Source organism: Colossoma macropomum, unplaced genomic scaffold (genome assembly GCF_904425465.1).
Source record: "Colossoma macropomum unplaced genomic scaffold, Colossoma_macropomum, whole genome shotgun sequence".
Lineage (NCBI taxonomy): Eukaryota > Metazoa > Chordata > Actinopteri > Characiformes > Serrasalmidae > Colossoma > Colossoma macropomum.
Genome location: NW_023494788.1, coordinates 35740767 through 35768206, shown reverse-complemented (window position 1 = coordinate 35768206; position 27440 = coordinate 35740767). Strand labels below are relative to the sequence as shown.

The 27440-nt window shown below is 38.6% G+C and overlaps 1 protein-coding gene across 2 annotated transcripts in view; it reads left to right on the top strand.

Moving 5' to 3' along the window:
- The window catches only part of pdgfc (platelet derived growth factor c), a 109874-nt gene that overhangs the window by 55596 nt on the left and 26838 nt on the right, over nucleotides 1-27440 (top strand). For both annotated transcript variants that reach the window (XM_036569254.1, XM_036569255.1), the window contains exons 2-3: nucleotides 9120-9315; nucleotides 24637-24817. In XM_036569254.1, coding sequence (XP_036425147.1) covers nucleotides 9120-9315; nucleotides 24637-24817 — 377 coding nt within the window. The remainder of the gene's footprint in view (nucleotides 1-9119; nucleotides 9316-24636; nucleotides 24818-27440) is intronic.

Below are 27440 nucleotides of genomic sequence, written 5' to 3'. Positions count from 1 at the left end.
GATGCTAATTGGTGAGATATAAACTTCCATTACATGTTAGCAACATTAGCCACATTTAGCTTCACTGCAAAACTAAAGAACCAAACGTCCAAAACAAAACATGTCTTGGCTCATTACATTTGAGGTAAGAGGGAAAAACTGGGTATAGCACACACTTTATAAAGGTGGTTCTTCAAAGGTCACTGCCTGGGACTTGGACGGGAATATCAGTTCTCCTCAAACAGTTTTACAGCAGGTTCAAAATTGAAACTCAACAGCTCAGGAGTTTTATTGTGGAAAAGTCAAAGTTTTTTACATCTGTATGAGAGAAGAGGCAGTACAGTTAGTACAGCACAGGAGCTGCTCTGAATCTTCCATACCAACAAGACCAGCACCTATGTATTATTTATACCTAGTTTCAAAATGTTATAGTGGAAGTGAGTGATTTAAGTGGATCTTTATAGGGTTTATGCATGTTTTAAAGGACAGACATGCATCTAGCACAGCCAGTGCTAGACTGAAAAAGGAGTAAAATGGAAGCGTATCAGTTCTACCAGACAAACGACTAAAAACTCTTCAGTTATTAACTTTTTAAGTGTTATTTTGAGAGTGAATATTTGAGTGCTCATCCAGAATGAGTACTTGAAGCCTGTAAAGTGCTGTTCAGGCCAGCCATACTCAAAATATTCTCAAAATAAAGCTATTTAATAATACCAACAAAACCTTTGCAGGTGTAACTAGTTAATTGAAAAGTATCAAAAGAAGACAGCCTGTCAAAAACTGATGTTTCAAAACACAGAAACCCTCCCTGTGTGAGGTCCCCAGGGTTGAAACCCATAGCTACACACAATAGAGCACAGAGTCTGTACCTTTAAGCGCTGTGCATTGCTTAAAAGCCTCAGAGCCACAGGCCTGAATTGGTGGCGGCTTGCAAGAAACGTGAAACCCTTAGTGAACGAGGCCGACTGAGGCGGCGGCTCGAGGAACAAGCTGTCAATCAGGGGCCGAGACGCTGCTGGAACACGCCGGAGAAAAGATGAAACGAAACGTCTCGTCATTTCCAACTTCTCTCCTGAAGGGACATCAAAGCAAAGGCTGGCAGCCACGGCAACCCCCCTGATCTGTTTATATAACTGGATACATAAAGTGTTTTGTCTTGTGCAGCAGGCGGATCTTCAGCGCAACTTTACACCCGCCCGCCCGCGGCCGCTCGTGTTTGGATAAGTTTCACACAAGAGATGATCTTGCTTCACCTCAGAAAGCCTGACGAGGAGCAGCCGGGCCAAGCGGAGCGTTACTGGGGAATCTCCCAGCACTCCTCTCACTAATCTCTGTTAGTCTAGGTTAATTCCAATCACAATGGAAGCCAATAGGCAAGTGCCTCAGTGCTCCAAGCTGCCCTTTGGCATCTACAGTGCCCTCCATAACATTCTTAGCAAAAATGGTTCTATATAGTACCAAAAAAGGGTTCTTTGGCCTGTAACAGTAGTGGAAACCTTTTTGGTGCTATATAGAACCCCTTTCAGAAAGGTTCTGTAAAGAATCATCTACAGCACACTCTCCATCAATCTGAAGAACGCTTTCGCAATGCAAAGAACCCTTTAACCATGCAAAGGGTTCTTTGAGTGTTCGTGGTAGAACCATTGTCTTTACTAAAGAACACTTGAAGAACCGTCTTTAAATGTGAATGCCTGGAAGAAACCTTTCATGATGCAAAGAACCCTTTAATCATGCAAAGGGTTCTTTGAGTGTTCATGGTGGAACCATGGTCTTTACTAATGAACCCTTTAAGAACCATCTTTTTTAAGAATGAATGTTTGGAAGAATCCTTGTGTGATGCAAAGAACCCTTTAGTCATGCAAAGCGTTCTTAGAGTGTTCATGGTGGAACCATTTTCTTTACCTAAGAACCCTTGAAGAACCATCTTTTTGTGAATGGAACAAAGGCATACATACTCAAACAATTGCACATCCTCAAATTTAAATAAAGGTTATTTTTGCACATTTTAGTTTTACAGTGTAAAACTTAAAACGCTTTTAATAAATAGACTCCTCCAAATTTCAAGGCACGATAATTATTGGGGCATAGTGGTGTTATGTACTATAAATACATCCTATTTATTACTTTGTTGCATATCCTTTTCATGCAAAGACTAAAGTTTGCGACTCAGACATCACCAGTGGTTGAGTATCTTCTCTGGTGATGCTCTGCCAGGCTTGTACTGCAGCAATCTTTTGCTAATGCTTGTTTTGGGGGCTAGTCCCCTGATGTTTTCCATCAATAATAATAATAATAATAATAATAATAATAATAATAGCTTTATTTATATAGCATATACAGACATCCCTAATAACCATGTCACTAATGTACTGTGGAATGTGACCATGAAGACATTTAAAAATCACTAAAAGAATCTTAAAATCTGATGAGCTGGATTTTGGCTCAGTAATCAGATCTCTCAGTGCATGTAAACTCTTACTCTGATTTCTTTCGTATTTCTCAGTCTGTGCATGTGCAAAACAGACTGCGGTACCAGAAATTAGCAAGCAGCTTTGCTTGTTATTATTCTTTGGGAGTGACGCTGAAACCAAATACATGCTTGACATAATTAAGAATTTAAATATTCTTCATCTTCTAGATGATGTATGTTCATATTTTCAGATGAAGTGGTGCAACGTTAAAAATAATAATAAAAAAAAAAACTGCTGCATGAAGTTTGAGTTTTACATTATGTTTCCGTCATGTCTTCTTCTGTGAGTTTATTGGCTGGTTGTGAAGCAGGGAATCCGATTACTGCCTGGCTCATGTAGACCCGGAGTTTCCCCATTATCTGATTACTCAAGTACATGTAAACTGACAAACATATTACTGACAAAATCAGATTTTCTGCAGTTATCGCATTATTAAGTGCATGTAAACACTGTTTAAACTGAGCTCAAAGCTGCTCAAATAGGAACGCTTTCAGGCTGGATTTAAAAGTGTCCAGTGTTGGGGCTCTTCTAATGCTCTTTGTCAACTGGTTCCATTTAAGAGCAGCATAGTAGCTAAACGCTGCTTCTCTATGTTTAGTCTTTACCTTCGGCAGGACTGACTGACTAGTTCCTAATGATCTGAGAGGTCTGCTCGGCTCATATTGCTGCAGTATATCAGATAAATACTCTGCTCCTCCACCATTAGGACATTATTAGAGCAGTAACAGAACCTTAAAGTCTATTCTGTAACAGAGTGGTAGCCAGTGTAAGGATTTAACAATGGGGGTGATGTTTTCCTTCTTTTACTAATAGTGAGATGCTGGCAGCTGATTGTCTTCTTTGGGAGTCCAGTTAGGAGACCATTAGAGTGATCAATCCTGCTAGAAATAAAGGTGTGGATGAGTTTCATCAGATCTGCTTTAGTCAGAACATCTCTGATCTTGTTAATGTTTTTCAGTTGATAGGTGACCAAAAGGGTGGAGTAGATGTTGAAGGCTCTTTGGACCTTAGCAAGTAATCACACTTGTGAAGTCCTGTTTCTTAAACATTATAGTGCATGGATGCTTCTTTGACACCCAGGCATGACTGCATTGCCTATTTAATAAAGCAATAAGCCACGAGAGGCTGTTACTTTAGAGTACGGTATCGGTGCCATGCAATCATTGACCACTGAATGAAGAGAAGGTCACTATATATTGCAGTCATTTCATGATTTTTTTTTTTACTTTTTGTCATATAACAATGAACATATGATAACAGCACTGTTTAATGCAAAAACATTTTGCTTTATCAGAACTTTTTGGTCACCAAATTACCACTGTGAGTCTTTTAGTACCAATCCAGCAGGAGCCCTCTTCTCACACTGGGGCTGAATCTCAAATGGCTCCCAGCTCCCTACATAGTGCACTACGTAGATACTGAATCCTGCAGCCCAACAGTGCAAAATATAGCTAAGAAATAGTCATTTTGGACACATCCATACTCGAGGAATGACGCACTATTTGGCTGTAGAGGATAGAATTTCTAAACTTTCATAGCTAGCACACTGTTTAGGGAGTACAGAGCTTTTTTGGGATTCAGCCTGGGTTTGACGTGACTTCTGACTGAAACATGAACATTTGAAGTATGTAATTTTAATTGAAGCCTGTGATATTAATGATGGTGTTGTTTAGGCTGTTGGCTACCTTTTAGCCTGTTAGCTAGTTGACCAGTCTAGTTCTAGTTAAGAACATAAGTTGTCAGTCCCCCAGTTTCAACAAAAAACAGGTTCTTACTTTATCAATATACTCGGTGGTCCGTGCGAGCAGCATGAGAGTCAAAGATTATTCCATTAACAGCACAAGGATTCTATTTCGTGCTGTGGCACAACAATATATAATTCAGTTGTTGTGAGACTATTCATGGAATGTCTTACAGGCATCAATTTCAGAATGAGCCTATAGTTACAAGTTGACAAAATATGAAGCATCTTTTCTTTGTACCATTTTCATTTAAGTGAATTTACAAAACACTGCTTTGTGTTTTCACTTGCATTTCACCTACTGTCCCAACTTTTTTGGAATCGAGGTTTGGAATTGTGATGAAGGATTTTGTCCGTATTGTAACACTGTAATGTGGGCTTGTATGTGTGTGAAGCGGCGTATTGACTTTCTCCCGCATTCCCCGGAGTACCGTTAATCACAACACGACATGCAGACCTCAGAAAGAAGCCCATGTCATGTTTACAAAAGTGTAATTTTATCACTCCACCTTTTCTCCTCTCCGTCGTGACAGCTCTTCCCAGGCTGTTGGCAAACAGATCGAATTGTCGTGATCTAATGATTTGTTTTATCTTTCCTCCAATTTGAAGCTGTCAGTGTGGTCAGATTTCTCTCCCTCTCCTCTCTGGACTCCTGAAGGTTCAGGTTTTCGCCTGAGGCTGACCGTAAGAGCCTGGGCTGATGGGTAAATCATTACTCCTGCTGTTGCTCTTGGCATTGCTGTGGACTCCCGAGTCCTGCATGAATCACTCTCTCGCAGACGGGTCTCTCCATTCGCTCTCAGATAAAGTGGCAAATAAGTAATCTGGTGCTGTCTGCATGAAACAGAAGATGTTAGAGGATCTCATGAAGGGTCAGCGCATTTTCATGGTCTTACAGCGTCTTCAGCAACTGTTAACCTTTTAATGTTGGGACAGAAAAATCTGTTTCTGCTTTTAAATGACAAATTCTTCATATGCAGTTTCTGCTTTCTTTTTAATATCTAAAGCATGCTTTAAACAAAGCCAGAAATTAGTAGATTGATTGTGTTACAAACTTCCATTTTATGTAGGAAAAACAAATGCATAGCAATATACTTCACATTTAAGTGCCTTTTATTGTTACTCTATTGAAACAAATCAAACGTGTTTCCAGATTTAATGGAAATGAAATAAGGACAAAGACAAAGAATGAATCGCTGATGTTAGGTTTGATAGATTTTGATTCTTTTTTTTTTAAATGAAACAATAGAAGCCATATCGCCCCCTACACTTCCTGTAGTGTATTACAGTCTGTCAGAATGACTGTGTGGATCATATGAACATTACAGAGCACTTTTTAAATGAAACAATAGAAGCCATATCACCGCCTATACTTCCTGTAGTGTATTACAGTCTGTCAGAATGACTGTGTGGATCATATGAATGTTATAGAGCACTTTTTAAGTGAAATAATAGAAGTCATATCGGACAACTAGTCAGACAGCAGGTCTGCAGAAAGTAGTTACTGAATAATGTCTCCAACCAAACTTCAAACTCCAAACCAATGTAAACATTGCTAAATTTGCTAAAACATTCACTCCTCAGTCTGTACAGTATGTATGTGGAAACTAAGGTGCTAAAACAGTCCTAAGGGATAAAGAGAGGTTGGAAAGTGGTCATGTAAAATGAATTAAGACCAGTACATAACTGAAAAAAACAAGGAAAAAAAACATACAATATGGGCCCTTTAAAGTTAATAATTATAAAAATCTGAAGTTTAAAGGGCAGAGAGCAGAGATTCTTTCTAGTGGGTAAATGATGTTTTTTTTTTTTGCAGTTAGGTCCTTAAATGTCCTTTTTTCAGGACAGGACAGGCTGATTTTATGGCATGTTATTGTAAGGTGAAGTGTTTTTGTGTCTGCAGTCAGACAGGTTTAGAGTGGCTGCTGGCTCTGTGGAGGTTTGGGTTTCCAGCAGACTTAATAGAGCTGTATATGTGTGTGTGTGTGTGTGTGTGTGTGTGTGTGTGTGTGTTAAGTCGGTGTGAAAGGTGAAGAGAAATCTGTCGGTGGTCCCCTGGGTGGGCTCTGGGTGTGGGAAGTGTGTAAAAACCCTTTCAGCATAGCAACATTCCAGCAGCTGTCCGTTCCCGTCAGACACTTCCCTTACAACATCGCACACTTCCTCTGCAGACACTTTCACCCACACCTACACCACGACACACACGCACTCATAGTGGCGCACCAGACTCGTACACTGGAGTGTATCAGCTCTGATACTGACCTAATTAACTCTCAGCCTGAAAAAGTGTCTGTTTCTGCCAGTTAATCTACTCTCATCCTTTAGTTGGTCATAAACTACTATTTTGAGCCACGAGTGTGAGTATCCCTCACATTTCAGTGGCCCTAAATGTTTTCACTGATCAATAATCAAATCAATATTACAGTCCAGCAATGAAGGCAGCATGGAGCTTTTTTATGCAGTGATAGTTGCTCACAGAAAGCTCCAATTCCAAGTGCTGATCCATTTTGCTGAACAGCATGGATATAAATGCTCACCAGCTATTCTGGAGACAGTTTTTAATCAGTTAAAGGGCTCATATTATGCATCTTTCTTGCATTTTATGTACTTTGTTTGAGGTTTGTGTGGTTTCGTGTACCAAAAGTAATCATAATAGTCATAATTCAATGTTCCAACCTCTCTATATGCCCAGGAAATAAACATTTAAATGTATGTGAATGGGTGAGGCTAAACTGCTGTAGGCTGAGTTGACATATAAATTTAAACGCATAGGTCCCCACAGGACCCCCAGAGCCAGTATTATTTGTGTGGTGGCTCATTCTCAGCACTGCAGTGACACTGATGTTGTGGTGGTGTGTTAGTGTGTGTTGTGCTGGAGTTGTAAATGCTGTGTCTACTCACAGTCCATTCTATTAGAGACGTCTACCTTGTTGGTCCACCTTGTAGAGGTAAAGTCAGAGACAATAGCTCATCTGCAGCTGCAGAGTTTGTGTTGTTCATCCTTTTGGTTCTCAGTCCAGCAGCAACACTAAGGTGTTCAAAAACTCCAGCAGCACTGCTGTCTCTGATCCACTCGCACCAGCACAACACACACTAACACGCCACCACCACGTCAGTTTCAGCAAATGTTTTTAGTCATACATATTTCTGACGATTATTTGGTTCCTCTGTGATTCCTTAGCGAATGGTCCAGTGCATCATGAATTCTCAAATTTCACCTTTCATTGCACCAATTTCACCCCATCCACTAAAACATGCCCAGATTCTGATCTACTGCATCATCCCACACTGCTTCTATCAGTTCTTTATTCTCCTATATAGAGCAATATATTTTAATTACCCTAAAATGCTCCCTGTTCTCTGATATTGAAATGAAAGAGTCAGACGCGATCTCACGTTTTCACGTCTATCTCCCTCACAGATCTAACCGCTGCGCTTTGCTGTCATTATAATCCTTTGCTTTAGGGAGCAACAACTCTTAAAATCTTGTCAAAACATGAGAAGGTACGTAATAATTTCTGAGGAGTAAACGGAGCTCCAGGCCTAGGCTTGGCAACAACGTTCTCGCCAATTAAGAATTCGGCTCTGCTAGTCTTGATTTGATCATTTGTGACCTTCTAAGACTGCTCATCTTTGCATTATTAGGACACACGTACGCATTTTCTCACCGCAGTGCCCCTGTAGGCAGGCTTTTATGACTACTGGTGATTAATCTGATAATTATTGTCAATAATAGGCTGTTAAGAGAATCCTTGAGGATTATTGCTGAGATGGAAACTTCTCATCGAACGCAGTGCATGCTGTGTTAGCAGATTGTAGCCCTCACTCAGCTATTGATCGTACAAAATCGTTTTCATATATCTTTTTATATGCGATTATAAGGATTTGACTTGATCAGTACTCAATAAGGAACATGCTCTTGTGGTTTGGTTTCCTGGCTTTCGCTGTAGATTTGCTCATCTGTCTACAACTGTGATGGATTTTGCTTGCTTGTGGTGAAAACTTCACAATTCCTGGCCCACAAATATGTTCGTTTGTAGTACTGCTGCCTGTCTCAATTACCACTTAACCTCTAGATTGCAATTATTTGAGCTGAATTGAAATTATGTAAGATGACCACAACTGTGTAGTTAACTTTCACAATTATGAATACCTGGCTCTAAGTGTAGGTATTGTGATATAAACTGGGTCTGTTCTACAGTTTCTCATTAAATTGAATGAATATCTGACTCTAAATGTAGGTATTGTGATATAAACTGAGTCTGTTCTACAGTTTCTCATTAGATTGAATGAATATCTGACTCTAAATGTAGGTATTGTGATATAAACTGAGTCTGTTCTACAGGTTCTCATTAGGTTGAATGAATATCTGACTCTAAATGTAGGTATTGTGATATAAACTGAGTCTGTTCTACAGTTTCTCATTAGATTGAATGGATATCTGACTCTAAATGTAGGTATTGTGATATAAACTGGGTCTGTTCTACAGTTTCTCATTAGGTTAAATGAATATCTGACTCTAAATGTAGGTATTGTGATATAAACTGGGTCTGTTCTACAGTTTCTCATTAGATTGAATGAATATCTGACTGTAAATGTAGGTATTGTGATATAAACTGAGTCTGTTCTACAGTTTCTCATTAGGTTGAATGAATATCTGACTCTAAATGTAGGTATTGTGATATAAACAGAGCCTGTTCTACAGTTATCATGGGAATCGTATAGTGATAATATCATATCTTAAGATATCTTGTGATTCCCATCCCTAGTGACATCACAACCACAGTGTTCTGTAAAGACTTTCCAACCTTACAACAGTAGCTAAACGGGCGCATCAGTAGACGGGACTGGACAGTGAAATTTGATTTAGCACTGATGCTGTATCAGGTAAAAGACAAACACTAACACCCCTCTGTCTCTCCCTGTAGGGGTTCAGGAGTCTCAGCATGAGAAGGTAGTGATGGTGAGCGGTGAGGGGATGATTCACAGCCCTGGATTCCCACACACATACCCCCGCAGCACTGTGATTGTGTGGAGGCTAGGAGCTGCCGATGAAGTCTCCAAGATCCAGCTGACCTTTGACCAGCGTTTCGGCCTGGAGGACCCTGAGGACGGCGTCTGCAAGTAAAAAGGAGTTCACATAGTTTTAACACAGCGCAGAGCTTAGTACACTTTAGAACATAGATTCTGACAAAAAAATCACATTTACACAATTTTCCACATTGAGGCCTTGCAGCAGAAAACAGTACATGTGACATTTATTGTAAAAATTATATAAGTATGCTCTGGCATTGTTCGATGCCCCGTATATAAAATAAAGGGGTCAATAAAACATAAATAAAGCATAGTTTGGCTTTTCGTTGTGCAAGGTTGGTTGCATTATAAATAAATTAGAAAACAAAATAACTGATAATTAAAAAAAAGAGTGAAATGGTTAAAATATACACTTAAAAAAGATGGTTCTTCAAGGGTTCTTTAGTAAAGAAAATGGTTCTATGTTGAACCATGAACACTCAAAGAACAATCTGCATGATTGAAGTGTTCTTTGCATGGTGAAAGGTACTATGTAGCACCAAAAAAGTGTTCTACTAAAACAAGCCTGACATTGTAACAACAAAAAGAACTATTTTTTGTTGCTATATAAAACCCTTTTTAAAAAGGTTCTATATAGAACAATATACAGCACATTCTTCATCGCAGTGCAGAACCGTTTCACGAATGTGCTGTAGATGGTTCTGTGTAGAACTTTTTTTCAAAAGGTTCTATATAGCACCAAAAAAAGGTTCATCTATTGTAACATGCCTGACAGCATATCAATAACCTTTTTTGGTGCTATATAGAAACTATGTCAAAAATGTTCTATATAGAACAATATACAAGACATTCTCCATCAACCTGAAGAACGATTTCCTGATGTAAAGAACCCTTTAATCATGAAAAGGATTCTTTGAATGTTCATGGTTCTATATACAATCATTATCTCTACACACTTAAAAATGATGGTTCTTCAATGGTTCTTTGGTAAATAAAATGGTTCTATCTAGAACCATGAACACATTTAAAAACTGCTTTGCATGATTAAAGTGTTCTTTGCATGGTGAAATGGTTTTTCAGATTAATGGAGAATGTGCTGTAGATAGTTCTATGTAGAACCTTTTTGACATTGTAACAATAGAAGAACTCTTTTTGGTGCTATATAGAATCTGTTTCAAAAAAGTTCTTTATCCAGCCATCTACAGCACATTCTCCGTCATTTGCATTGTTAAATGGTTCTTCAGATTGATGGGGAATGTGTTCTATAGAGAACCACCAAAAAGAGATATTTTACTGTAACAAGCCTGATATTGTAAAAATACAAGACCCCCTTTTGGTGTTACGTAGAACTCTTTTCTAAAAGGTTCTATATACAGCAATATACAACACATTCTTCATCAGTCTGGAGAACAAAGGGCTCTTTGAGTGTTCAGGGTTCTATATAGAACCATTTCCTTTACACACCTAAAAAATGGTGATGGTTCTTCAATGGTTCTTTGGTAAATAAAATGGTTCTATGTAGAACCATGAACACATTTAAAAACCACTTTGCATGATTAAAGTGTTCTTTGCATGGTGAAAATGTTCTTTAGATTGATGCAGATTGTGCTGGATAGTGTACTATATAGAAACTTTTTGAACAGGGTTCTATACAGCACCAAAATAGTTAGTCTACTGTAACAAGCCTGACATTGTAACAATACAAGTACTCTTTTTGGTGCTATATATATATATATATGTAGTCAGTGAATCAAGACATGACTGGTGTCTTTAGCTTTAGAGGGGAGCTACAAGGCTAATGGAGTTAACAAGTAATGGAAGTTTATAGCCAATTAAAAAAAATGTTATTAGAAACAATATAGAAGCCTGAATTTCATCCATACTTTTGCTCATGTTTTATAGATGACAGTGTGTTATACAGCATCCATACAACGCTCAAATCATCACATTTGCCTCAAACCATGTGGAGTTGTTAAGCAATCTCTAATAGACTCTAACAGATCAGTCTGTTAACATTGTAGTCCCTGTAGTTACTGAATAATAAGCGTTAGTGTGTAATAGGTCTGGGATTTTAAAGGGTACTATATAAAAAGGACTAGAGAACATGGCATGGCTAAATATAGCTAAATATAGAACATTGCATATGTTCAATATAGCAAGTCAAAGTAAATATTTAAAGATAATATGTAATTATTTACATACTACATCCATGTTATGACATGTCATTGTTTTGACATACTGATGCAAAAACAGAGGATGAGAAATGTTTTTCCATAAAAAAATACAATAAAAAAACAGTAGTACCAGCTTTACTTTTGATGTTACTTTATCTTTTACAATCAGCTTTTCCTGAGCAGACCCTTATTTCATTGAGAGGAACATTGGTCTCCATGTTGTTTGATGATGGTCATTAGTATTTTATTATATTTCAGCTGAAAACTATAATTACATCTAGTAAGAAAATCTGAGCAAAGTACCACACATTCTTCTCCCTGTTTTCTAATTAAACGCCTGCAGTTCCTGTAATAGGAGTTCAGAAATCAAAAGCAGATCAGAATAAATATTTTCCAACACTCAGACTTTGCTTTCATTCCTCAGTGTTTGGTTGCAAAGCGTTTGATGATGTAATCAGTAGCTGAAGGGAAAGGCTCTGTAGATCAGATTCGCTCTCAGCGCTTCAGTTTATCTGCATTTTTACAACCAATACAGCTTAAAGACAGACACAAAAACCAGAGGAACCTGAAGCGCAGGCCATGCACACTGCAAAGAGATGCTTTTTGGAGGGTTCTTTAGTAAATGTAATGGTTCTGTGTAGAAACAGGAGGTTCTGTGGTTCTGTAGAGCACCAAAAGAGTTCAGATGTCAGGCTTATGTACAACAGAAGAGCCTTTTTGGTGCTATATAGAGCTATTTTCAAAAAGTTTCTGTAGAGAACCATGTACAACACATTCTCCATCAATGTGGATTTCACCATGCAAAGAACCATTTAAGCATGCACTTGGTTCTATGTAGAAGTAATGGTTCCAAACAGAGCCTCATTCTCCAATATCTTCCCAAGATTTTTCTTGAGAAAGGTCCTAAGAAAAAGTCTACATGAAATTCATGATGCGTTCTTAAAGCAGAACTGTTCTCACCTTTGTGCTCTTGAGTGTGTGTAGATTCTGTTCTTACCTAAGAACAAATCCCGAATAAAACAGAGGTGAATGTCTTTGTGAAAACTGCGTAAGTGGGTTTTAGGAAAAAATGTCTTCTTAAGAACGTTTGGTGAATGAGGCCCATTGACTTTACTAAAGAACTATTATTAGAGAACGTAAAGAACTAGAATTAGGCGTGTCCAGTATAGCTTGTGTTACTGTATCGTTATTGCAGTATATTAATTATGCAATAGAACACAAGAGGGAGTGTGTTATCACGAGACGCAGTTCGTTCTCCAGCTCCTTACCTAAATTCCAAAACTGTCATTACCACTGAGCAAGCTTTTCAGTCGGCAGCTGGGACAGAAGAACACCTAAACAACCTGGAATTAGCCAGAAATGAACTGAATACGATTCTCCAAATGTGTAGTCTCATCTAGAGAGTCTGATCAGATCGGACTGAACCGTAAAACTGCCGCAATATCAAGTTTAGCTCAGTTTTGTCAATTTTTGCTAGATATTAATGTTGTTTTGTTCCAGTCAGTCTGTAAAGCATCTTGCAGCCCATTTTGTTTGGTGAAAGGTATTCGGTTCATTTCTGGCTAATTCCAGGTTGTTTAGGTGTTCTTCTATCACAGCTGCTGACTGAAAAGCTGCTCAGTGGTGATGACAGTTTGGGAATTTAGTGTCGTCTCATCTTCAGAGTCTGTAGGACAAATGTGATCTTGAAAGTATCCATTTTCTGTTTGTGCGCAAAGTAAGAAGTAAAAACACTCAAATGTCGTGAGCGTCTCCTACAGCTGTCAATGTCGTTGCTTAGCAACTGCGTCTCAGTGGAGTGATACAGTGTTTGCGAAAAAAAAAACATGCTGTTTTGGTGAAATAACAGCATGGATAGAACGCTTCTCAACCAATCAGCTTGCGTGGCCAGAACTAACTGTTGTATAATAATAACTAATAATAAGCTAAGACCCTTTAGGAACATTTCTACGTAGGAGTGGAGCATTTATTGTGTTTATTAAACATTTCAGACGAGATTTTGCTTGTGTGGATTGAACAGCATTGGACTGTTACTGTGTTCTGTGATTTTAAAGCATGTCTTAAAGGTTCCACTTATGTCCATTCTTAAGTGTGCGCTGTGATGAAGGAAAGATGTATGTGCTTGCTGTTGCCATTGTTAAAGATTCAGAGTGTGTGTGTGGGGGGGGGGGGGCTTAGGGGGGCTATTTGTGAGATTGCCTGAGTGAGTTACTGCTGATGAATATTGAGAACACTCTTAAAAAGGTGGTTCAAGGGTTCTTTAGTAAAGAAAATGGCTCTATGTAGATCCATGAACACTTAAGGAACTCTTTGCATGGTTAAAGAGTTCATTGCATTGTGAAAGCATTCTTCAGATTGATGGAGAATGTGCTTGATATTATTTTATACAGAAGCCTTTTGAAAAGGGTTCCATATTGCACCAAAAAATGTTCTTTTGTTGTTACAGGCTTGACCCTTCTTGGTGCTCTATAGAACCCTTTTTCATAAAGGTTCTACATAAAGCCATCTAGAGCATATTCTCCATAAGTCTGAAGAACCATTTTACGATGCAAAGAGTCCTTTAAGCATGCAAAGGGTTCTTTGTTTGTGTTGTAATGAAGCACCTGAACACACTGAAGTAAATATCTTGTAGATGTTCTGTTGATACATTACTTACATTAAGTAGATGTTTTGTTAATATGTTCTATTGCGCAAAACCTAACCTTACCAGCCTTACCCAAAACCTAACCTTACCCAAAACCCAACCTTACCCAACCTTACCCAAAACCCAACCCTACCCAACCTTACCCAAAACCTAACCATACCCAACCTTACCCAAAACCTAACCTTACCCAACCTTACCCAAAACCCAACCTTACCCAGCCTTACCCAAAACTTTAACCCTGGCCCTAATCCTAACCTTAACCTTAACCTCAACCCAAAACCTAATCCTAACCCTCACCCTGGCCCTAATCCTAGCCCTAATCTTAACTTCAACCCAAAACCTAATCCTAACCCTAACCTTAACCTCAACCCAAAACCTAATCCTAACCCTAATCTTAACCTCAACCCAAAACCTAATCCTAGCCCTCACCCTGGCCCTAATCCTAACCTTAACCTTAACCTCAACCCAAAACTTAATCATAATCCTCATATGTTTTTGACATGTTACTGGGAATCTCTTGAGTGTTTGTTTAACCTAAAAGGATGACTCAAAATGAAGTGTCACCAAATTTTCTAATCCTTTTCTTACAAAATCAGGACTTTTTTTTTTTCCTGTAAATGCACAAAAACAAACACCACAACACACACAGCAGCCAGCCTTTCCACATTAAAGACCTTTTCAATTACAGGCTCTGTCTCTGTCTCCCTCTCTCTCTCTCTCTCTCTCTCTCTCTCTCTCTCCTCCTGCTGTTGTTCATTTGGAGCAGCCGTGCTTTACTGGCTGGTGCGATCGATGGCAGCCGCGCACGGTGCTGCACTCGTCCTGCCAAAGAACGAAAGACCAGCGTCTGCCCATGCCATTTAAAACCGCACACTCTCCTTCTGTCACACGCCCCACACCCGCAACTCTTATTGATCTTTGATAGGAGAAATATTCCAGATGACAGCTGCACTTTTTTCTGGACCTAAGTAATGTCTTTTAGATGTACGAACACATGAGGAACACATGAATCCTGCTCATCTCACAGACACTGCTGGGCTGAAGAGATTAATGTGACGTATTTCAGTGAAATCTGCCGGTTCGAGGGATCACAAATCAATGCAGAGCTTTTTCTTCACAGTCAGATTCCCCGAAGTGCCAATAATAGATCACATGATGTGCATATCCCTTGTGCATATCACTCAGAGAGCTGGAGTCTGGCCAGCTGTGTCCACAGCGCCTCCATCTGGCCATCCACAGAAAGCACAGTTGCTCTGGCTGAGTGGAGCCACTGTGAAACCAGAACAGTAGAGACATCAGAGCTGCAGAGTTTATTCCTCTTATCAGCTGATTACAGATGCCTTTACATTAGACACACCTCCCTTATGACGGTATAGAAGCAGCCTGTAGTCTGCAGGTACAGACTGCCATCCATCTAATTAATCACACCCTCTATCTCATTCATCACTGGATAAAGACCACCATAGGACCACCACTGACCAGATATTATCTTACTGGTGACTTTCGCTGACTGTTGCAGGAAGCATTGGCCACTTTAACACTCAACTCTCAACTTAGCAGTGACAATTAACCTCTCTCTCTCCTTTTCTGTCTCTGTCTCTCTCTCCCCCTTTATTTTCCCCCTCTCTCTCATTCTCGTTCTCTCTTTTTCTCTTCCCTCTCTCTTTCTCTCTGTCTCTCTTTCTCTCTCTCCCCTTTTTCTCTTTCTCTCTTTATGTCTTCATCAATCTCTCTCTCTCAGTCTCGTTCTCTTTTTCCTTTTTGCTCTTTTCTCGTTCTCTCTACACGTTCTCTGACTTTCTTCTCTGTCTTCTGTTCTTTTTTCTTGTTCTCTTTCTCTCCCCTGCTTCTCTTTTTGTCTCTCTCCTTCATCTGTTTCTCACTCCCTCGTTCTTTCTTTTTCTTTCTTGCTCTTTCTCTCGTTCTCTCATTGTTCATTTCTCGTTCTCTCTCTTCTTCTTATTGTCTTGTCTTTTTCTATCTCCTCTCTTTCTTTCGTTCTCTTTTCCTCTCTTACTCTTTTCTCATTCTCTTGCTCCCCTGTTTCTTATTCTGTCTCTCTCTGTCAGAGAGAGAATGAGAGAGCTCTCTCTCTCTCTCTCTCTCTCTCTCTCTCTCTCTCTCTCTCTCTCTCTCATTCTCTCTCTTTCTCTCTGTCTCTCACTCTCTCTTCTCATTCTCTCTTCTCTCTCTTGTTCTGTGTTTTTCTCTCTCTTGCTCTTTCTCTTTCTCCTGGTTTCTCTTTATGTATCTCTCTCCCTCATCTGTTTATCTCTCTATCACTCTCTTCCTCATCTCTTTATTTCTCTCTCTCTCTGTTTGTTCTGTCTTTTTCTCTCTTGCTCTTTTGACGTTTTTCTCTTTCTCTCCTCTGTTTGAGTGTCTCTCTCTCCCTCATCTTTTTATCTCTCTCTCTCTCTCTCTCTCTCTCTCTCTCTCTCTCTCTCTCTCTCTCTGTCTCTCTCTCTGTGCTGAGATATTTGCAGCAGTGTTTTATCAGTAGTGTTTCTGCACTGTTCATATTTCAGATCAGATGTTATTCCTCCTTTTTTTCAGGGAAGCCCTGAAAATGACACCACAACCCCCACCTGCACAGACCCCCAAATAGACAAGAAATAAGAATAAAGAGTGAAATCTCTCTCTCTCTCTCTCTCTCTCTCTCTCTCTCTCTCTCTCTCATAGATATGATGAGGCTGATGTTGTTCTGTAAACACTGTCAGTACATAAAGACAAAAGAGCATCTCTGCTCAGATGTGATCTGCAGATCAGGAGAGAAAAAATGTAATAAAAGCTCTGAAATGCTGAGCGTATCAGACGCCGCGAGCAGAGATGGCAGAGCAGAAACTACAGAGAGACACCCACACACACACACACTCACACACACAGCCTCATCAGCCATTCTGCTTGTGCAGACCCGCTGAAAACTCAGCTGGCATTCAGAGAGAACTTAAAAAAAGTAGTTTACTTTAGTTTCTATAAGACTTAAAAAGAAGCATAATATGAATAAGCCAGTTGATATTAATAAGTGATGAGCAAACTGGGGTTTGGTTTAGTTTTGGTGTAAATGAGTTTATATGGTTCTGTTAACATTGCACTAATAATATAATAATAATAATAATAATAATAATAATAATAAGAAGAAGAAGAAGAAGACGAAGAAGACATTTAGGGTTTGAGTGTCATTGAACATGAATATCAATTGAATGTCATTCCTATGTTTTAATTAATCATTAATAATTAATGATCTAAATATTAATAGGAAGAAGAGCCCTTCAGTGTTTGTTTCACAAAATATAAATATACAGAATATACATATACAAATATGTCACTTTCTTTGGTTTGAAAGTCCCTATAAATTATAAATCCAACAACAATGAAAAATATGATGAACAACAATGAAATCATTCTATAAAACATCTAAAACAATGATTCTGCTTTACCAGCTTTTTGATGGTTGTTCTCAACTTAACTTTATAGTGCTGTGAAGAAGTGTTTGCCCCTTCCCAGTTTCTTCTGTTTTTGCATACTTGTCACACTTGAATGTTTCAGATCATTACTTTTAATATTAGACAAAGGTAACCCAAGTATTTAAAAGATAATTTATTTTATTGAAGGAAGAATGCTGTTCAGCCCTGCCTAGAGGATTGACTGAATGTTCATTGTAGGTACTAAATAATTAATAGTAGTTATTGGGTAATTGATAATAGATAGTGAATAATCTGTAGTAGTTATTGAATAATTCATAGTAGTTACTGAATATTAAATAGTAGATACTGAATAATTCCTAGGAAATACTGACTAATTTATAGTAGATACTGAGTAATTCCACGTAGTTCCTGAATAATTCATAGTAGTTACTGAATAAATCGTAGTAGCTATTGAATGATTCATACTAGTTATGGGATATTTATTAGTAGTTCCTGAATAATTCATATTAGTTACTGAATAATCCAATTTAATTTGGTTTATGGAATAATTTATTGTAGTTACTGAATCATTGAATCATTGACCTATTAATAATGCAATTATTTTAAGTTACTGAATAATTCATAATATTTTCAGGATCATTTTTAGTAGTCATGTCTTGCGTTTTATAGCTGAATTATAATAGTATTCAAAGTGTTTTTAAGTGTTTTGACCCCTTACAATCTCAGTCTTATTAGGAAGTCTTATTATACAGTAACTACAGGGACTTCAGGGTAAACTGGTTGAGCTGTTCTTAGTTATAGAAGTGTGTAATAAATCTTTCAGCCTGCTGGTGTAACCTGGCCGTTTTACTTTACCAGTAAAACAGTTTTTCTAGAAGTGTATGTCCAAGACAAGAGCCATTTAGGAACTTCAGCGCTATGTATTATAAGAGCACAGTGTAAAGAACTTTTGCATTACTTGAGGATTCTTTAGATTTTTAAAAATGTTCCGAAAAATAGTTCTTTAAAGAACCGGCACTTAAAACCAAAATTGGTTCTTCTATGGCACTGCTCCAAAGAACACCTTTATTTTTAATAGAGTAGTGATAAAAAAGTGTTTGTCGCGGACGTTTTCAGTGGTTTCTTCACTAAATGAGCTACTTGAGATTCCCACGTGATGAGATTTAAACCAGGTAGTAATTAAAGCACTTTGCATTATTGATGAGCCATCTGCCCACCGTGCTGTTTGGTATGGAGAACATCTCTCCTCAACACACTCTTCACAGAGAGAGGGAGAGAGAGAGAGAGAGAGACAGAGAGAGAGACAGAGAGAGAGCTCCAACACACAAACTCTGCTTTTAATCACAGGGCATTATGTATATCTGACCTTGCTCAGGGACTGAATTATTGCTATGTTGTTTTCAGTCAAAGAAAAGCTCTTTCTAATGGGGTGAGGTCACTGTTAGACTGCTAATGAATGTTCTCAGACAGCTTGTCTGTCCGCCATCTACAGCTGAATTAACCCGTTCCTGATTTAAACCAATATAACAGACCATTCTGTAACTGTTTCACATCCAGTGTTCATTTTGCAATGTGTAGCAATACAATCATAGTACAGAACTGTATCCAAACCATGCAGCCCTTCTCATAGATCTCTGAAGTTGTGTGTCATTCTGTAGGCGACGTCATGCCCATATTAGGAATTCTGGATCTAAGCTGGTTTTCTCATTAGGTTGAATGAATAACTACCGCTAAATGTAGGTATTGTGATATGAATTGAGTCTATTCTACAGTTTCTCATTAGGTTGAATGGATAACTGACTCTAAATGTAGGTATTGTGATATAAACTGAGTCTGTTCTACAGTTTCTCATTAGGTTGAATGAATATCTGACTCTAAATGTAGGTATTGTGATATAAACTGAGTCTGTTCTACAGTTTCTCATTAGGTTGAATGGGATTTGTACCAGCGTTCTGTAAAGCTTCACAACAGTAGCCTCAAAGGAGCACATTTGTGGTTTGAGCTAGGACTAAAAAAAAAATGATTATTTTTACACAGTGCAATTTTAATTATAAGCTGTATTATCAGTAACATTGTCTTAAGTTTTAAGTGGAGCAAATTAACCTAATATAACAGAGATTTTGAACTGCTTGTCGATGAGTCGGTTTTAGACAGTGTAACTTTCATGCACTTTCATTGCAGCAGTTGCAAGTGACTCAATGTTATGGAACGAGTTTCATGAAACAGGCAGTTGAAACGGCAGCAACACATCGAAAGACACTTTCAGATTTGATTTTGCCAGATCAATGGACATTTTAGTGAGAATGATAAACATACAAACTGCTATTTTGGTTAACTTGTAGAGTAAATGAATGTTGCATGCAACTTTGTTTTTGGGTTGCTTTGTGTAACTGTCAGGTTGCATGAAAATTATGTTGCAGGCAACTCACACTATGCAATTGGTTGCATGAAGGTTTAACTGCGTGAAGCCAGTCATAGACCAATCAAAAGCAACCGCACACCTGCATGCTGTGAACATGACATCACAACCACAACTGACTAGCAGTCTGGCACACTTTATTTTGTGTTCAAGCCAGAAAAAATTGGTATGTTGGTGTTTTTAGCCAAAAACAGGCCTGGATCCTGGATTTATAGAAAACAGTCTTATTTAAATGGCAGAGTACTGGTCAGTGCAGGTCCACATCGTTCAGCCCCAGGCTGACCTTGAATAGTTTAATGAATGCACCGCCTTGTTTGGGATCAGACAGTTCAAACCGGGCTGGCCGAGTGCAAATCGAAGCTAAAAGGAAATTAGCCATCCTGTGTGTGTGTCTAACATTTCAGCAAACGTGTGTTTTTGTGCAGCGTGACGGCTGTGTTGCTTTTCCAGGACGTGGGCTGAGGGGTAAACACTCCGTCCAGAAAGCCAAGAGCACACAGGGTTAGCATGCCTGTCTCATCCAGTCAGATGATTAGTAGCAGGCCTTGGCACCAAATGCTGAAACCAGGCTTTATTGAGTGCTGTAGGAGCATCGCACCCGCGCAGGCAGCAATAACACCAGCTCACTCTGCGACTGTGTTTTTCCTTCCTCTTTTAAAAATGGTTTGGCTGAGTTTTTCAGCCCAAACTGCATCAAAGGACTGCGGCATGAAACGCCAAAAGCGCCGCAGGAGAGGGGTACAATTAGAGTGCCCATGTGTTTGTGTGTGCTTTATGAAAAGCTTTGCCATAACTTTAATTAAAACCCTGCAGATCTTAAATCAATTATCTCCATTTGAAAATCGTTCAATTACAGCTGTGAATTTATCAGGGGAATCGAGAAAAACCTTCATTAGTAGGAAGTGAATTGGTTCACCTGAGAGCTGATGCAAGTTCATTATATAAATGTGAAACAAAGGTGTCTCTCTTACAAGCTCGCACTACATTGTCCTTTAAATGTTATTATTTATCCACTTTCTTGAAAAAGTTGGTTCTTCAAGGGTTCCTTAGTAAAGAAAATGGTTCTATGTAGAACCATGAACACTTAAAGGGTTCTTTGAATGGTGAAAGGGTTCTATATAGCACCAAAAAGGGTTCTGCTATTATAACCCATATCATAACAATAGCAGAACCCCTTTTTGGTGCTAACAGACCCCTTTAATCATGCAAATGTTTCTTTAAGCATTCATGGTTTTTTGTAGAACCATTTTTTTACCCTTGAAGAACCAACTTTTTTAAAAGTGTACTGGAGATGTAATACAATACAACGTGTTAGGAGTGTAATGATATACAAATTTTACGATATAATACAGAAAAACTGAAAATAGAAACATTAACATTAACATAAGGCTCATTTTCAGGCTCTCTTTTTCAGCTGCACTGAAAAATGCATCAAATCATGACACTATCGTAGCAAATTCTGCATTTTGTGAATCGTTACACAACTTAAATGTAGTAATGGAAAGTTTGATTCAGTTTACCAAGCTGATTCTTTCTAACTGTTCATTTCAATGAATCTTACATCCGATATAATGATTCATGAGTCGAGTTCAGCTTTATTCCCATCCTTGTAATAAGAGTGTAATAAGAGTCAGATTAAAACTAATACGCAAACAACACATAAGAAAGAAGGAACAGCTACAGGCTGCAGACAGACGGAGGCTGAGAATCCAGGCTGTTACTGAAGCCCTCAACATGAAGTGTCCACTGGACCTCTGTATGTGCTGAGGCTGTAACTGGCCTTAATGAGGAGCACAAACGGCTACCTTGAGATGATGGTCAGGCTTGTTGAGCTTAATTGGTTTTGTCTGAGGGAGGCCATCAGAGAAATTATGGCTAAATAGGAATGATGGGGCTTAATTTCAACAGTTTTACGCTAATGTCCCTCTCCATCTCTCTCCATTTCTCTGAGCGTTATCCTTTCTCTTCATGTGCGATTCCCTCCCACCCGTCGCCGCTGACTGTGTGCGTGTTTAATGTTTTAGTTAATAATCTTGCTGCCACGCCTCTCAGCGGAGCCACTCGCAGCATTAGCCCTGCAGTTATTTCCCATTTAGCCGTTAGCTTGCTCAGTGCAATCCCTCACTCAGAGGGAAATGGGACAGAGGCTGAAACGAAATGGTGTGCAGGCAACAGGGGACAAAAACCCGCTCACATGCGTCCCCAGACAGACATTAAAAACAGACTCGCTGTGTGATGCAGGTGGCTCTCATTTTTCAGCCTTGCGATGCTGATGTGTTTCTGTGTTAGTAATCTAAACCAAATTTCCCACGACACAGATTAATGTGGTCTGAATTAAAGGGCTGCTCACCCAAACACAAAAACATGAAGTCAGAGAGAAGCGCTGAGTCTTCAGGAAAAGGAGTTAATTAAGCTTGCTGTGTGGCTGAACTTCTCTTAAAGCCCATTTGAAGAGACATATATAACAGCTGGTATATCATATAGGGGTTGGTATGGCAGATAGTGGTTGATATTTTGTACAGTCGTTGTCATATGTAATGGTTGTGATTGGTATTTTGTAAAACTGTTGGTATATTGTGTAGCAGTTGGAAAATCGTATAGGTGTTGATTTATCATATAGCTGTTGGTATGTCCTATAGCGGTTGGTCTATAGTGGTTGATATATCATACAGCAGTTGATATGCCGTATAGCGGCTGGAAAATCATAAAGGTGTTGGTATATCATATAGATGTTGGTGAATTGTATAGCAGTTGGTATATCGTATGTAACAGTTGGTATATTGTATAGCAGTTGATATACAGAGGTCGGTACATTGTGTGTAACAGCTGGTATATAGTGTAGCAGTTGGTATATTGTTTGTAACAGTTGGTATATTGTGTAGCGATTGCTATATCATATGTAACAGTTGGTATGTCATATAAGGATTGGTTTATCGTATGTAACAGTTGGTATTTCATATAGGGATTGGTATATCATATGTAACAGTTGGTATTTCATATAGGGATTGGTATATCACATGTAACAGTTGGTATATTGTGTAGCGATTGGTATATCGTATGTAACAGTTGGTATATTGTGTAGCAATTGGTATATCATATGTAACAGTTGGTATTTTGTGTGGCAGTTGGTATTTCGTATCACATTTGGTATATCATACGCAGCAGTTGGTATTTCATATAGGGATTGGTATATCATATGTAACAATTGGTATTTTTATATAGCAGTTGCTATTTTTTGCAGTGGTTGATATATCTGATAGCAATTAGTATATCATATGGTGGTTGGTATATTGTATAGCAGTTAGAATATCGGATAGCAGTTGGTATATTGTATAGCAGTTGGTATATTGTATAGCAGTTAGAATATCGGATAGCAGTTGGTATATTGTATAGCAGTTGGTATATTGTATAGCAGTTAGAATATTGTATAGCAGTTGGTATATTGTATAGCAGTTAGAATATCGTATAGCAGTTGGTATATTGTATGTATATATTGTTAATATATCACAGCAGTTGATATATACCATACACAACAGTTTTTATTTTGTATAGTGATTGGTATATTGTATACTGCTTGGTATGTCATGTAAGAGTTGGTATTTCTTATAGCAGTTAGTATATTATTTAGAAGTTAGTACATTGTATAGCAGTTGGTGTATCATTTAGAAGTTAGTACATTGTATAGCAGTTAATATTTCTTATAGCAGTTAGTATATTATAAAGCAGTTGGTATATCTTATAGCAGTTAGTATATCATATAGCAGTTGGTATATTGTGTAGCGCTTGATTTATCATGTAACATTTGATATTTTGTTTAGAGTTTGGTATATTGTATAGCGGTTAGTGTACTGTTTAGCAGTCAGTATATTTTATAGCAGCTGGTAAATCATATAGTGGTTGATATGTCAAACACAACAGTTGGTATATCATATAGCAGTTGGTATATCATATAGCAGTTGATATACACGGCACTTGGTATATCCTATATAATAGTTGGTATTTTGTGAAGCAGTTGATATATCTTATAGAGGTTGATAAATCATCATAGCGGTTGGTATATTGTAAAGGGGTAGATATATAGTAATTAACAGTTGGTATTTTGCATAGTAGCTGGTTTATTGTATAGCTGTTGATATATCGCATACAACATTTGGTATTTCATATAGCGGTTGATATATTGTACACGACATTTGGTATTTCATATAGCAGTTGGTATATCATAGTGGTTGCTATATCATATGTAGCAGATGGTATTTTATATAACGATTGCATCGTATAGAAGTTGGTATATTGTATGTAACACTTGGTATATTGTATAGCAGTTAGTATATCATATAGCGGTTGGTATATCATATGCAACAGCTGGTATTTCGCATAGTGGTTGATATATCATGTAGTACTTGGTATATCGTGTAATGTTTGGTATGGTACATAGCAATTGGTATAGCCTATAACAGTTGATATTTCATATAGCAGTTGCTTTTCAGAAAAAAAACATTGGTTGACTATTAGTGAAAGAATCGGGTAGTCTTATTGCTGAGACCTGGTTTGTAAACATTTAAACACATAATTTATCAAAACCAGCTGACTGGGTTTAGGAGAAAACTGTGTAAATTTGATTTTTCACCAAATCATTCCTTTACCATCACTGTTCCTTATTGTGTTTTTTCACAGTCCAGCCTGTTCGCTTCAGATTTTTTCCTTCAGCATTCCGGTTTGAGCATTTTCTCTCCTCTGCTGTTGCAGGTATGATTATGTGGAAGTGGAGGAGCCTTCTGAGGGGATGGTTTTGGGTCGCTGGTGTGGCTCTCAGGATATCCCTGGTCCTCAGGTGTCCAAAGGGAATCAAATCCGCATTCGTTTTGTTTCAGACGAGTACTTCCCTTCTGACCCAGGCTTCTGCATCCACTACTCTCTGCTCCAGCAGGTAAACAGAAAGTTATATTTAAAGCTATTTTTTCTGGGCAATAAGTGTTTGCAGATCTTGAGACCTCTCTGGTGGAAATACCCAATTGCATACACACTGCATGCTGTGCACCCCCAAATGGATTAATCTGCTGTACGAAGTATGTGCATGTTCAATGTAGTAGTCAATGTAGTGTTAAACATAATGAAATTTTAATATAATATGGGTACTCTAATCTTAGTGATTACCAGTGAGATCTGTGATTTTATTCCAGTATGAATCTGCAGTGTGTGTAGTTTTTACAGTCTGACAGTAATAACTGTGGAGTGATTTTAATCCAGTATGAATCTGCAGTGTGTAGTTTTTCCAGTCTGACAGTTATAATTGTGGAGTGATTTTAATCCAGTGAATCTGCAGTGTCTGACAGTAGTGAATGGCCTTCTGTGATTGGCTGAAACTGGAACCTAATTGATAGTAGCTCTGTTCAAATCCTCCCCACAGTAATCAGCCATGTGCCATGTTGTTATTGTTATTGAGTGTTCTGTGGTATAACTCTGACAGGTTATGACATTTTCAATCCAATTCCTATCTGTAGGAATTAGGGGAAATTACACACTTATTTCTAACCAATCAGCCAATCAAAACACAAGAAATGACATCATACAACCTCCTCTGGGTGAGCTAATCTGGCTACAGTAGTGCTTAACTTTTCTGCACAGTACTGTATGTGCAATTATCACTTATACAACAGGGACTGGAGGGAAAGCATTCCAGTGCAAGGCCATTTTTCACATTGCGTGCAGTGTGAGTAGAAATCGTGACTGAGATCTCCTTCCCTGGATGCACCTGTTTGTCTCTATCTCTCTCTCTCTCTCTCTCTCTCTCTCTCTCTCCCTCTCCCTCTCCCTCTCTCTCTCTGAATAGGATGCTACAAGCCAGTCCTGAAAGGTGCCGCTATTTATGGCCTGTTTGAGGTTTCATCCAAGCGTAGCTCTGTCTTTCAGTCAGCCTGGCACAGCTCACTTCCTCCTTTTGTTTTTCTATCCTGAAGGCAGGAGGATTAGAGTGCAGGAAAGTTAAACCTGGGGAAAAAAAACGACACCACCGTCTGTCACTCTGCACTCTTTATCTGACTGTGTACTTTTTTTCCTCTTTCTGTCTTTCCTCCCTCCTTGTACTTAATCATAATTTCTCTCTGTCTCCTCTTCTCTTCCCCCACATCCTTCCTTTCCAGACCACACACACACGGATTGTTTTTTTACAATGTCAGGACATAAGGTCATACAAATGCCCCATATATGTCTTTCATTTACATATATATATTTTTCCAAACCGCCAAAGTTCAGTCTTAGAAGTTGGTTGATCATTTTCTGAAGTAATCCAAACACATTAAGTTATGTGGTGGTATGGACTTTGGGGTGGTCAGTCCATTATTCAGCTTCTATGTTTCATGTGTCTGTCTCCTTTTTTCAGTGAGGCTTCTTGACAGCTACACATCCTTTCAGACCCATAGTGCTGAGTTGTCTTCTCACAGTGGAAGGTTGAACAGAAACACCTGTGGATGTTTTCAGATCTGAAGCAGCTTGATTTTCTCCTCTCTCTCAAAGATGAAAGCTTTAAATGATGTTTATCTGATGGGGACAGTTTTTGTGTCCAACAGATCTTCCAGGTGGTTGTTAGGAGTCCCATTTTCTCTGTAGCTTTTATTCACTATTTAAACTCAAGTGTCGGAGACTCTGATCAAGTGGGTTACCTAATATCTAATCTCCTTACTTTTTCACCATACTGTATATGTAGTAAGAAAGATCTAAGATCTACTCATAAACCTGACTTACCTTAACCTCAGGAACCAAAAAGAAATTTTATTTTAGTTTTTCTAAAAAAGCACTTCAGAAAGTCAGTAGCGTTCAGCTGGTCATCTAGTTCAGCCCCATTTCTTCCCTCTGGTATTCCATTTGTGTCCTGTGAATACATGAAAACAAGCATGCAGTCACATTCCGACCCCTCCACACCCCATTAGTTTCTCTAACGAAGCGGAGGGATCTGGCCAGGCTGAGTGTTTGAACCTGTCACTCAGCTGTTGCCTTTGCCAGTTGTCTGAGTAAACACATTTCTCCCCCATAAAGTCCTAATGACTCTCTGCTAAATGTGCTCATCTGTGCAGCTAAAGAAGCTCCGGCATGCAGGAAGAGAAGGTCAGCAGTGGTGTCTCCTCTGCTTTCCTATGTTTTGAGTCAAAAGAGGGCCAGAATGGGTCTCCGCAAATAGTTTGTGATGGCATTAGATAAGAGAGCCTTCTGTTAAGAAGGAAGGCGTGAGGGGAAATTACACTAACGCTAATGCTTTGTGTGTTTTCACCTTTGGACTTTAAATTATTTGCTCTTTGAAAGAAATATTTTGGTCATTTCCACATTTTTTTCCTTTACCCAGAACATAATTTATCAGCGAGAATGTGTTTGGTGTTCAGAGTTTGTTAAGTGAATGTTGTACTGGAGATACAAGACTAATGTAGCTAACAAGTGTCTTAACCAATTAGTTTGGTGCTAACTGCATGCTGAAATCATAATTTAGTAGAATGCATGAGTTTGGGCGAGGGGGATGTTCATTTTTTTTTTTAAAAGTTAACATGTCCTCTATAGAGAAC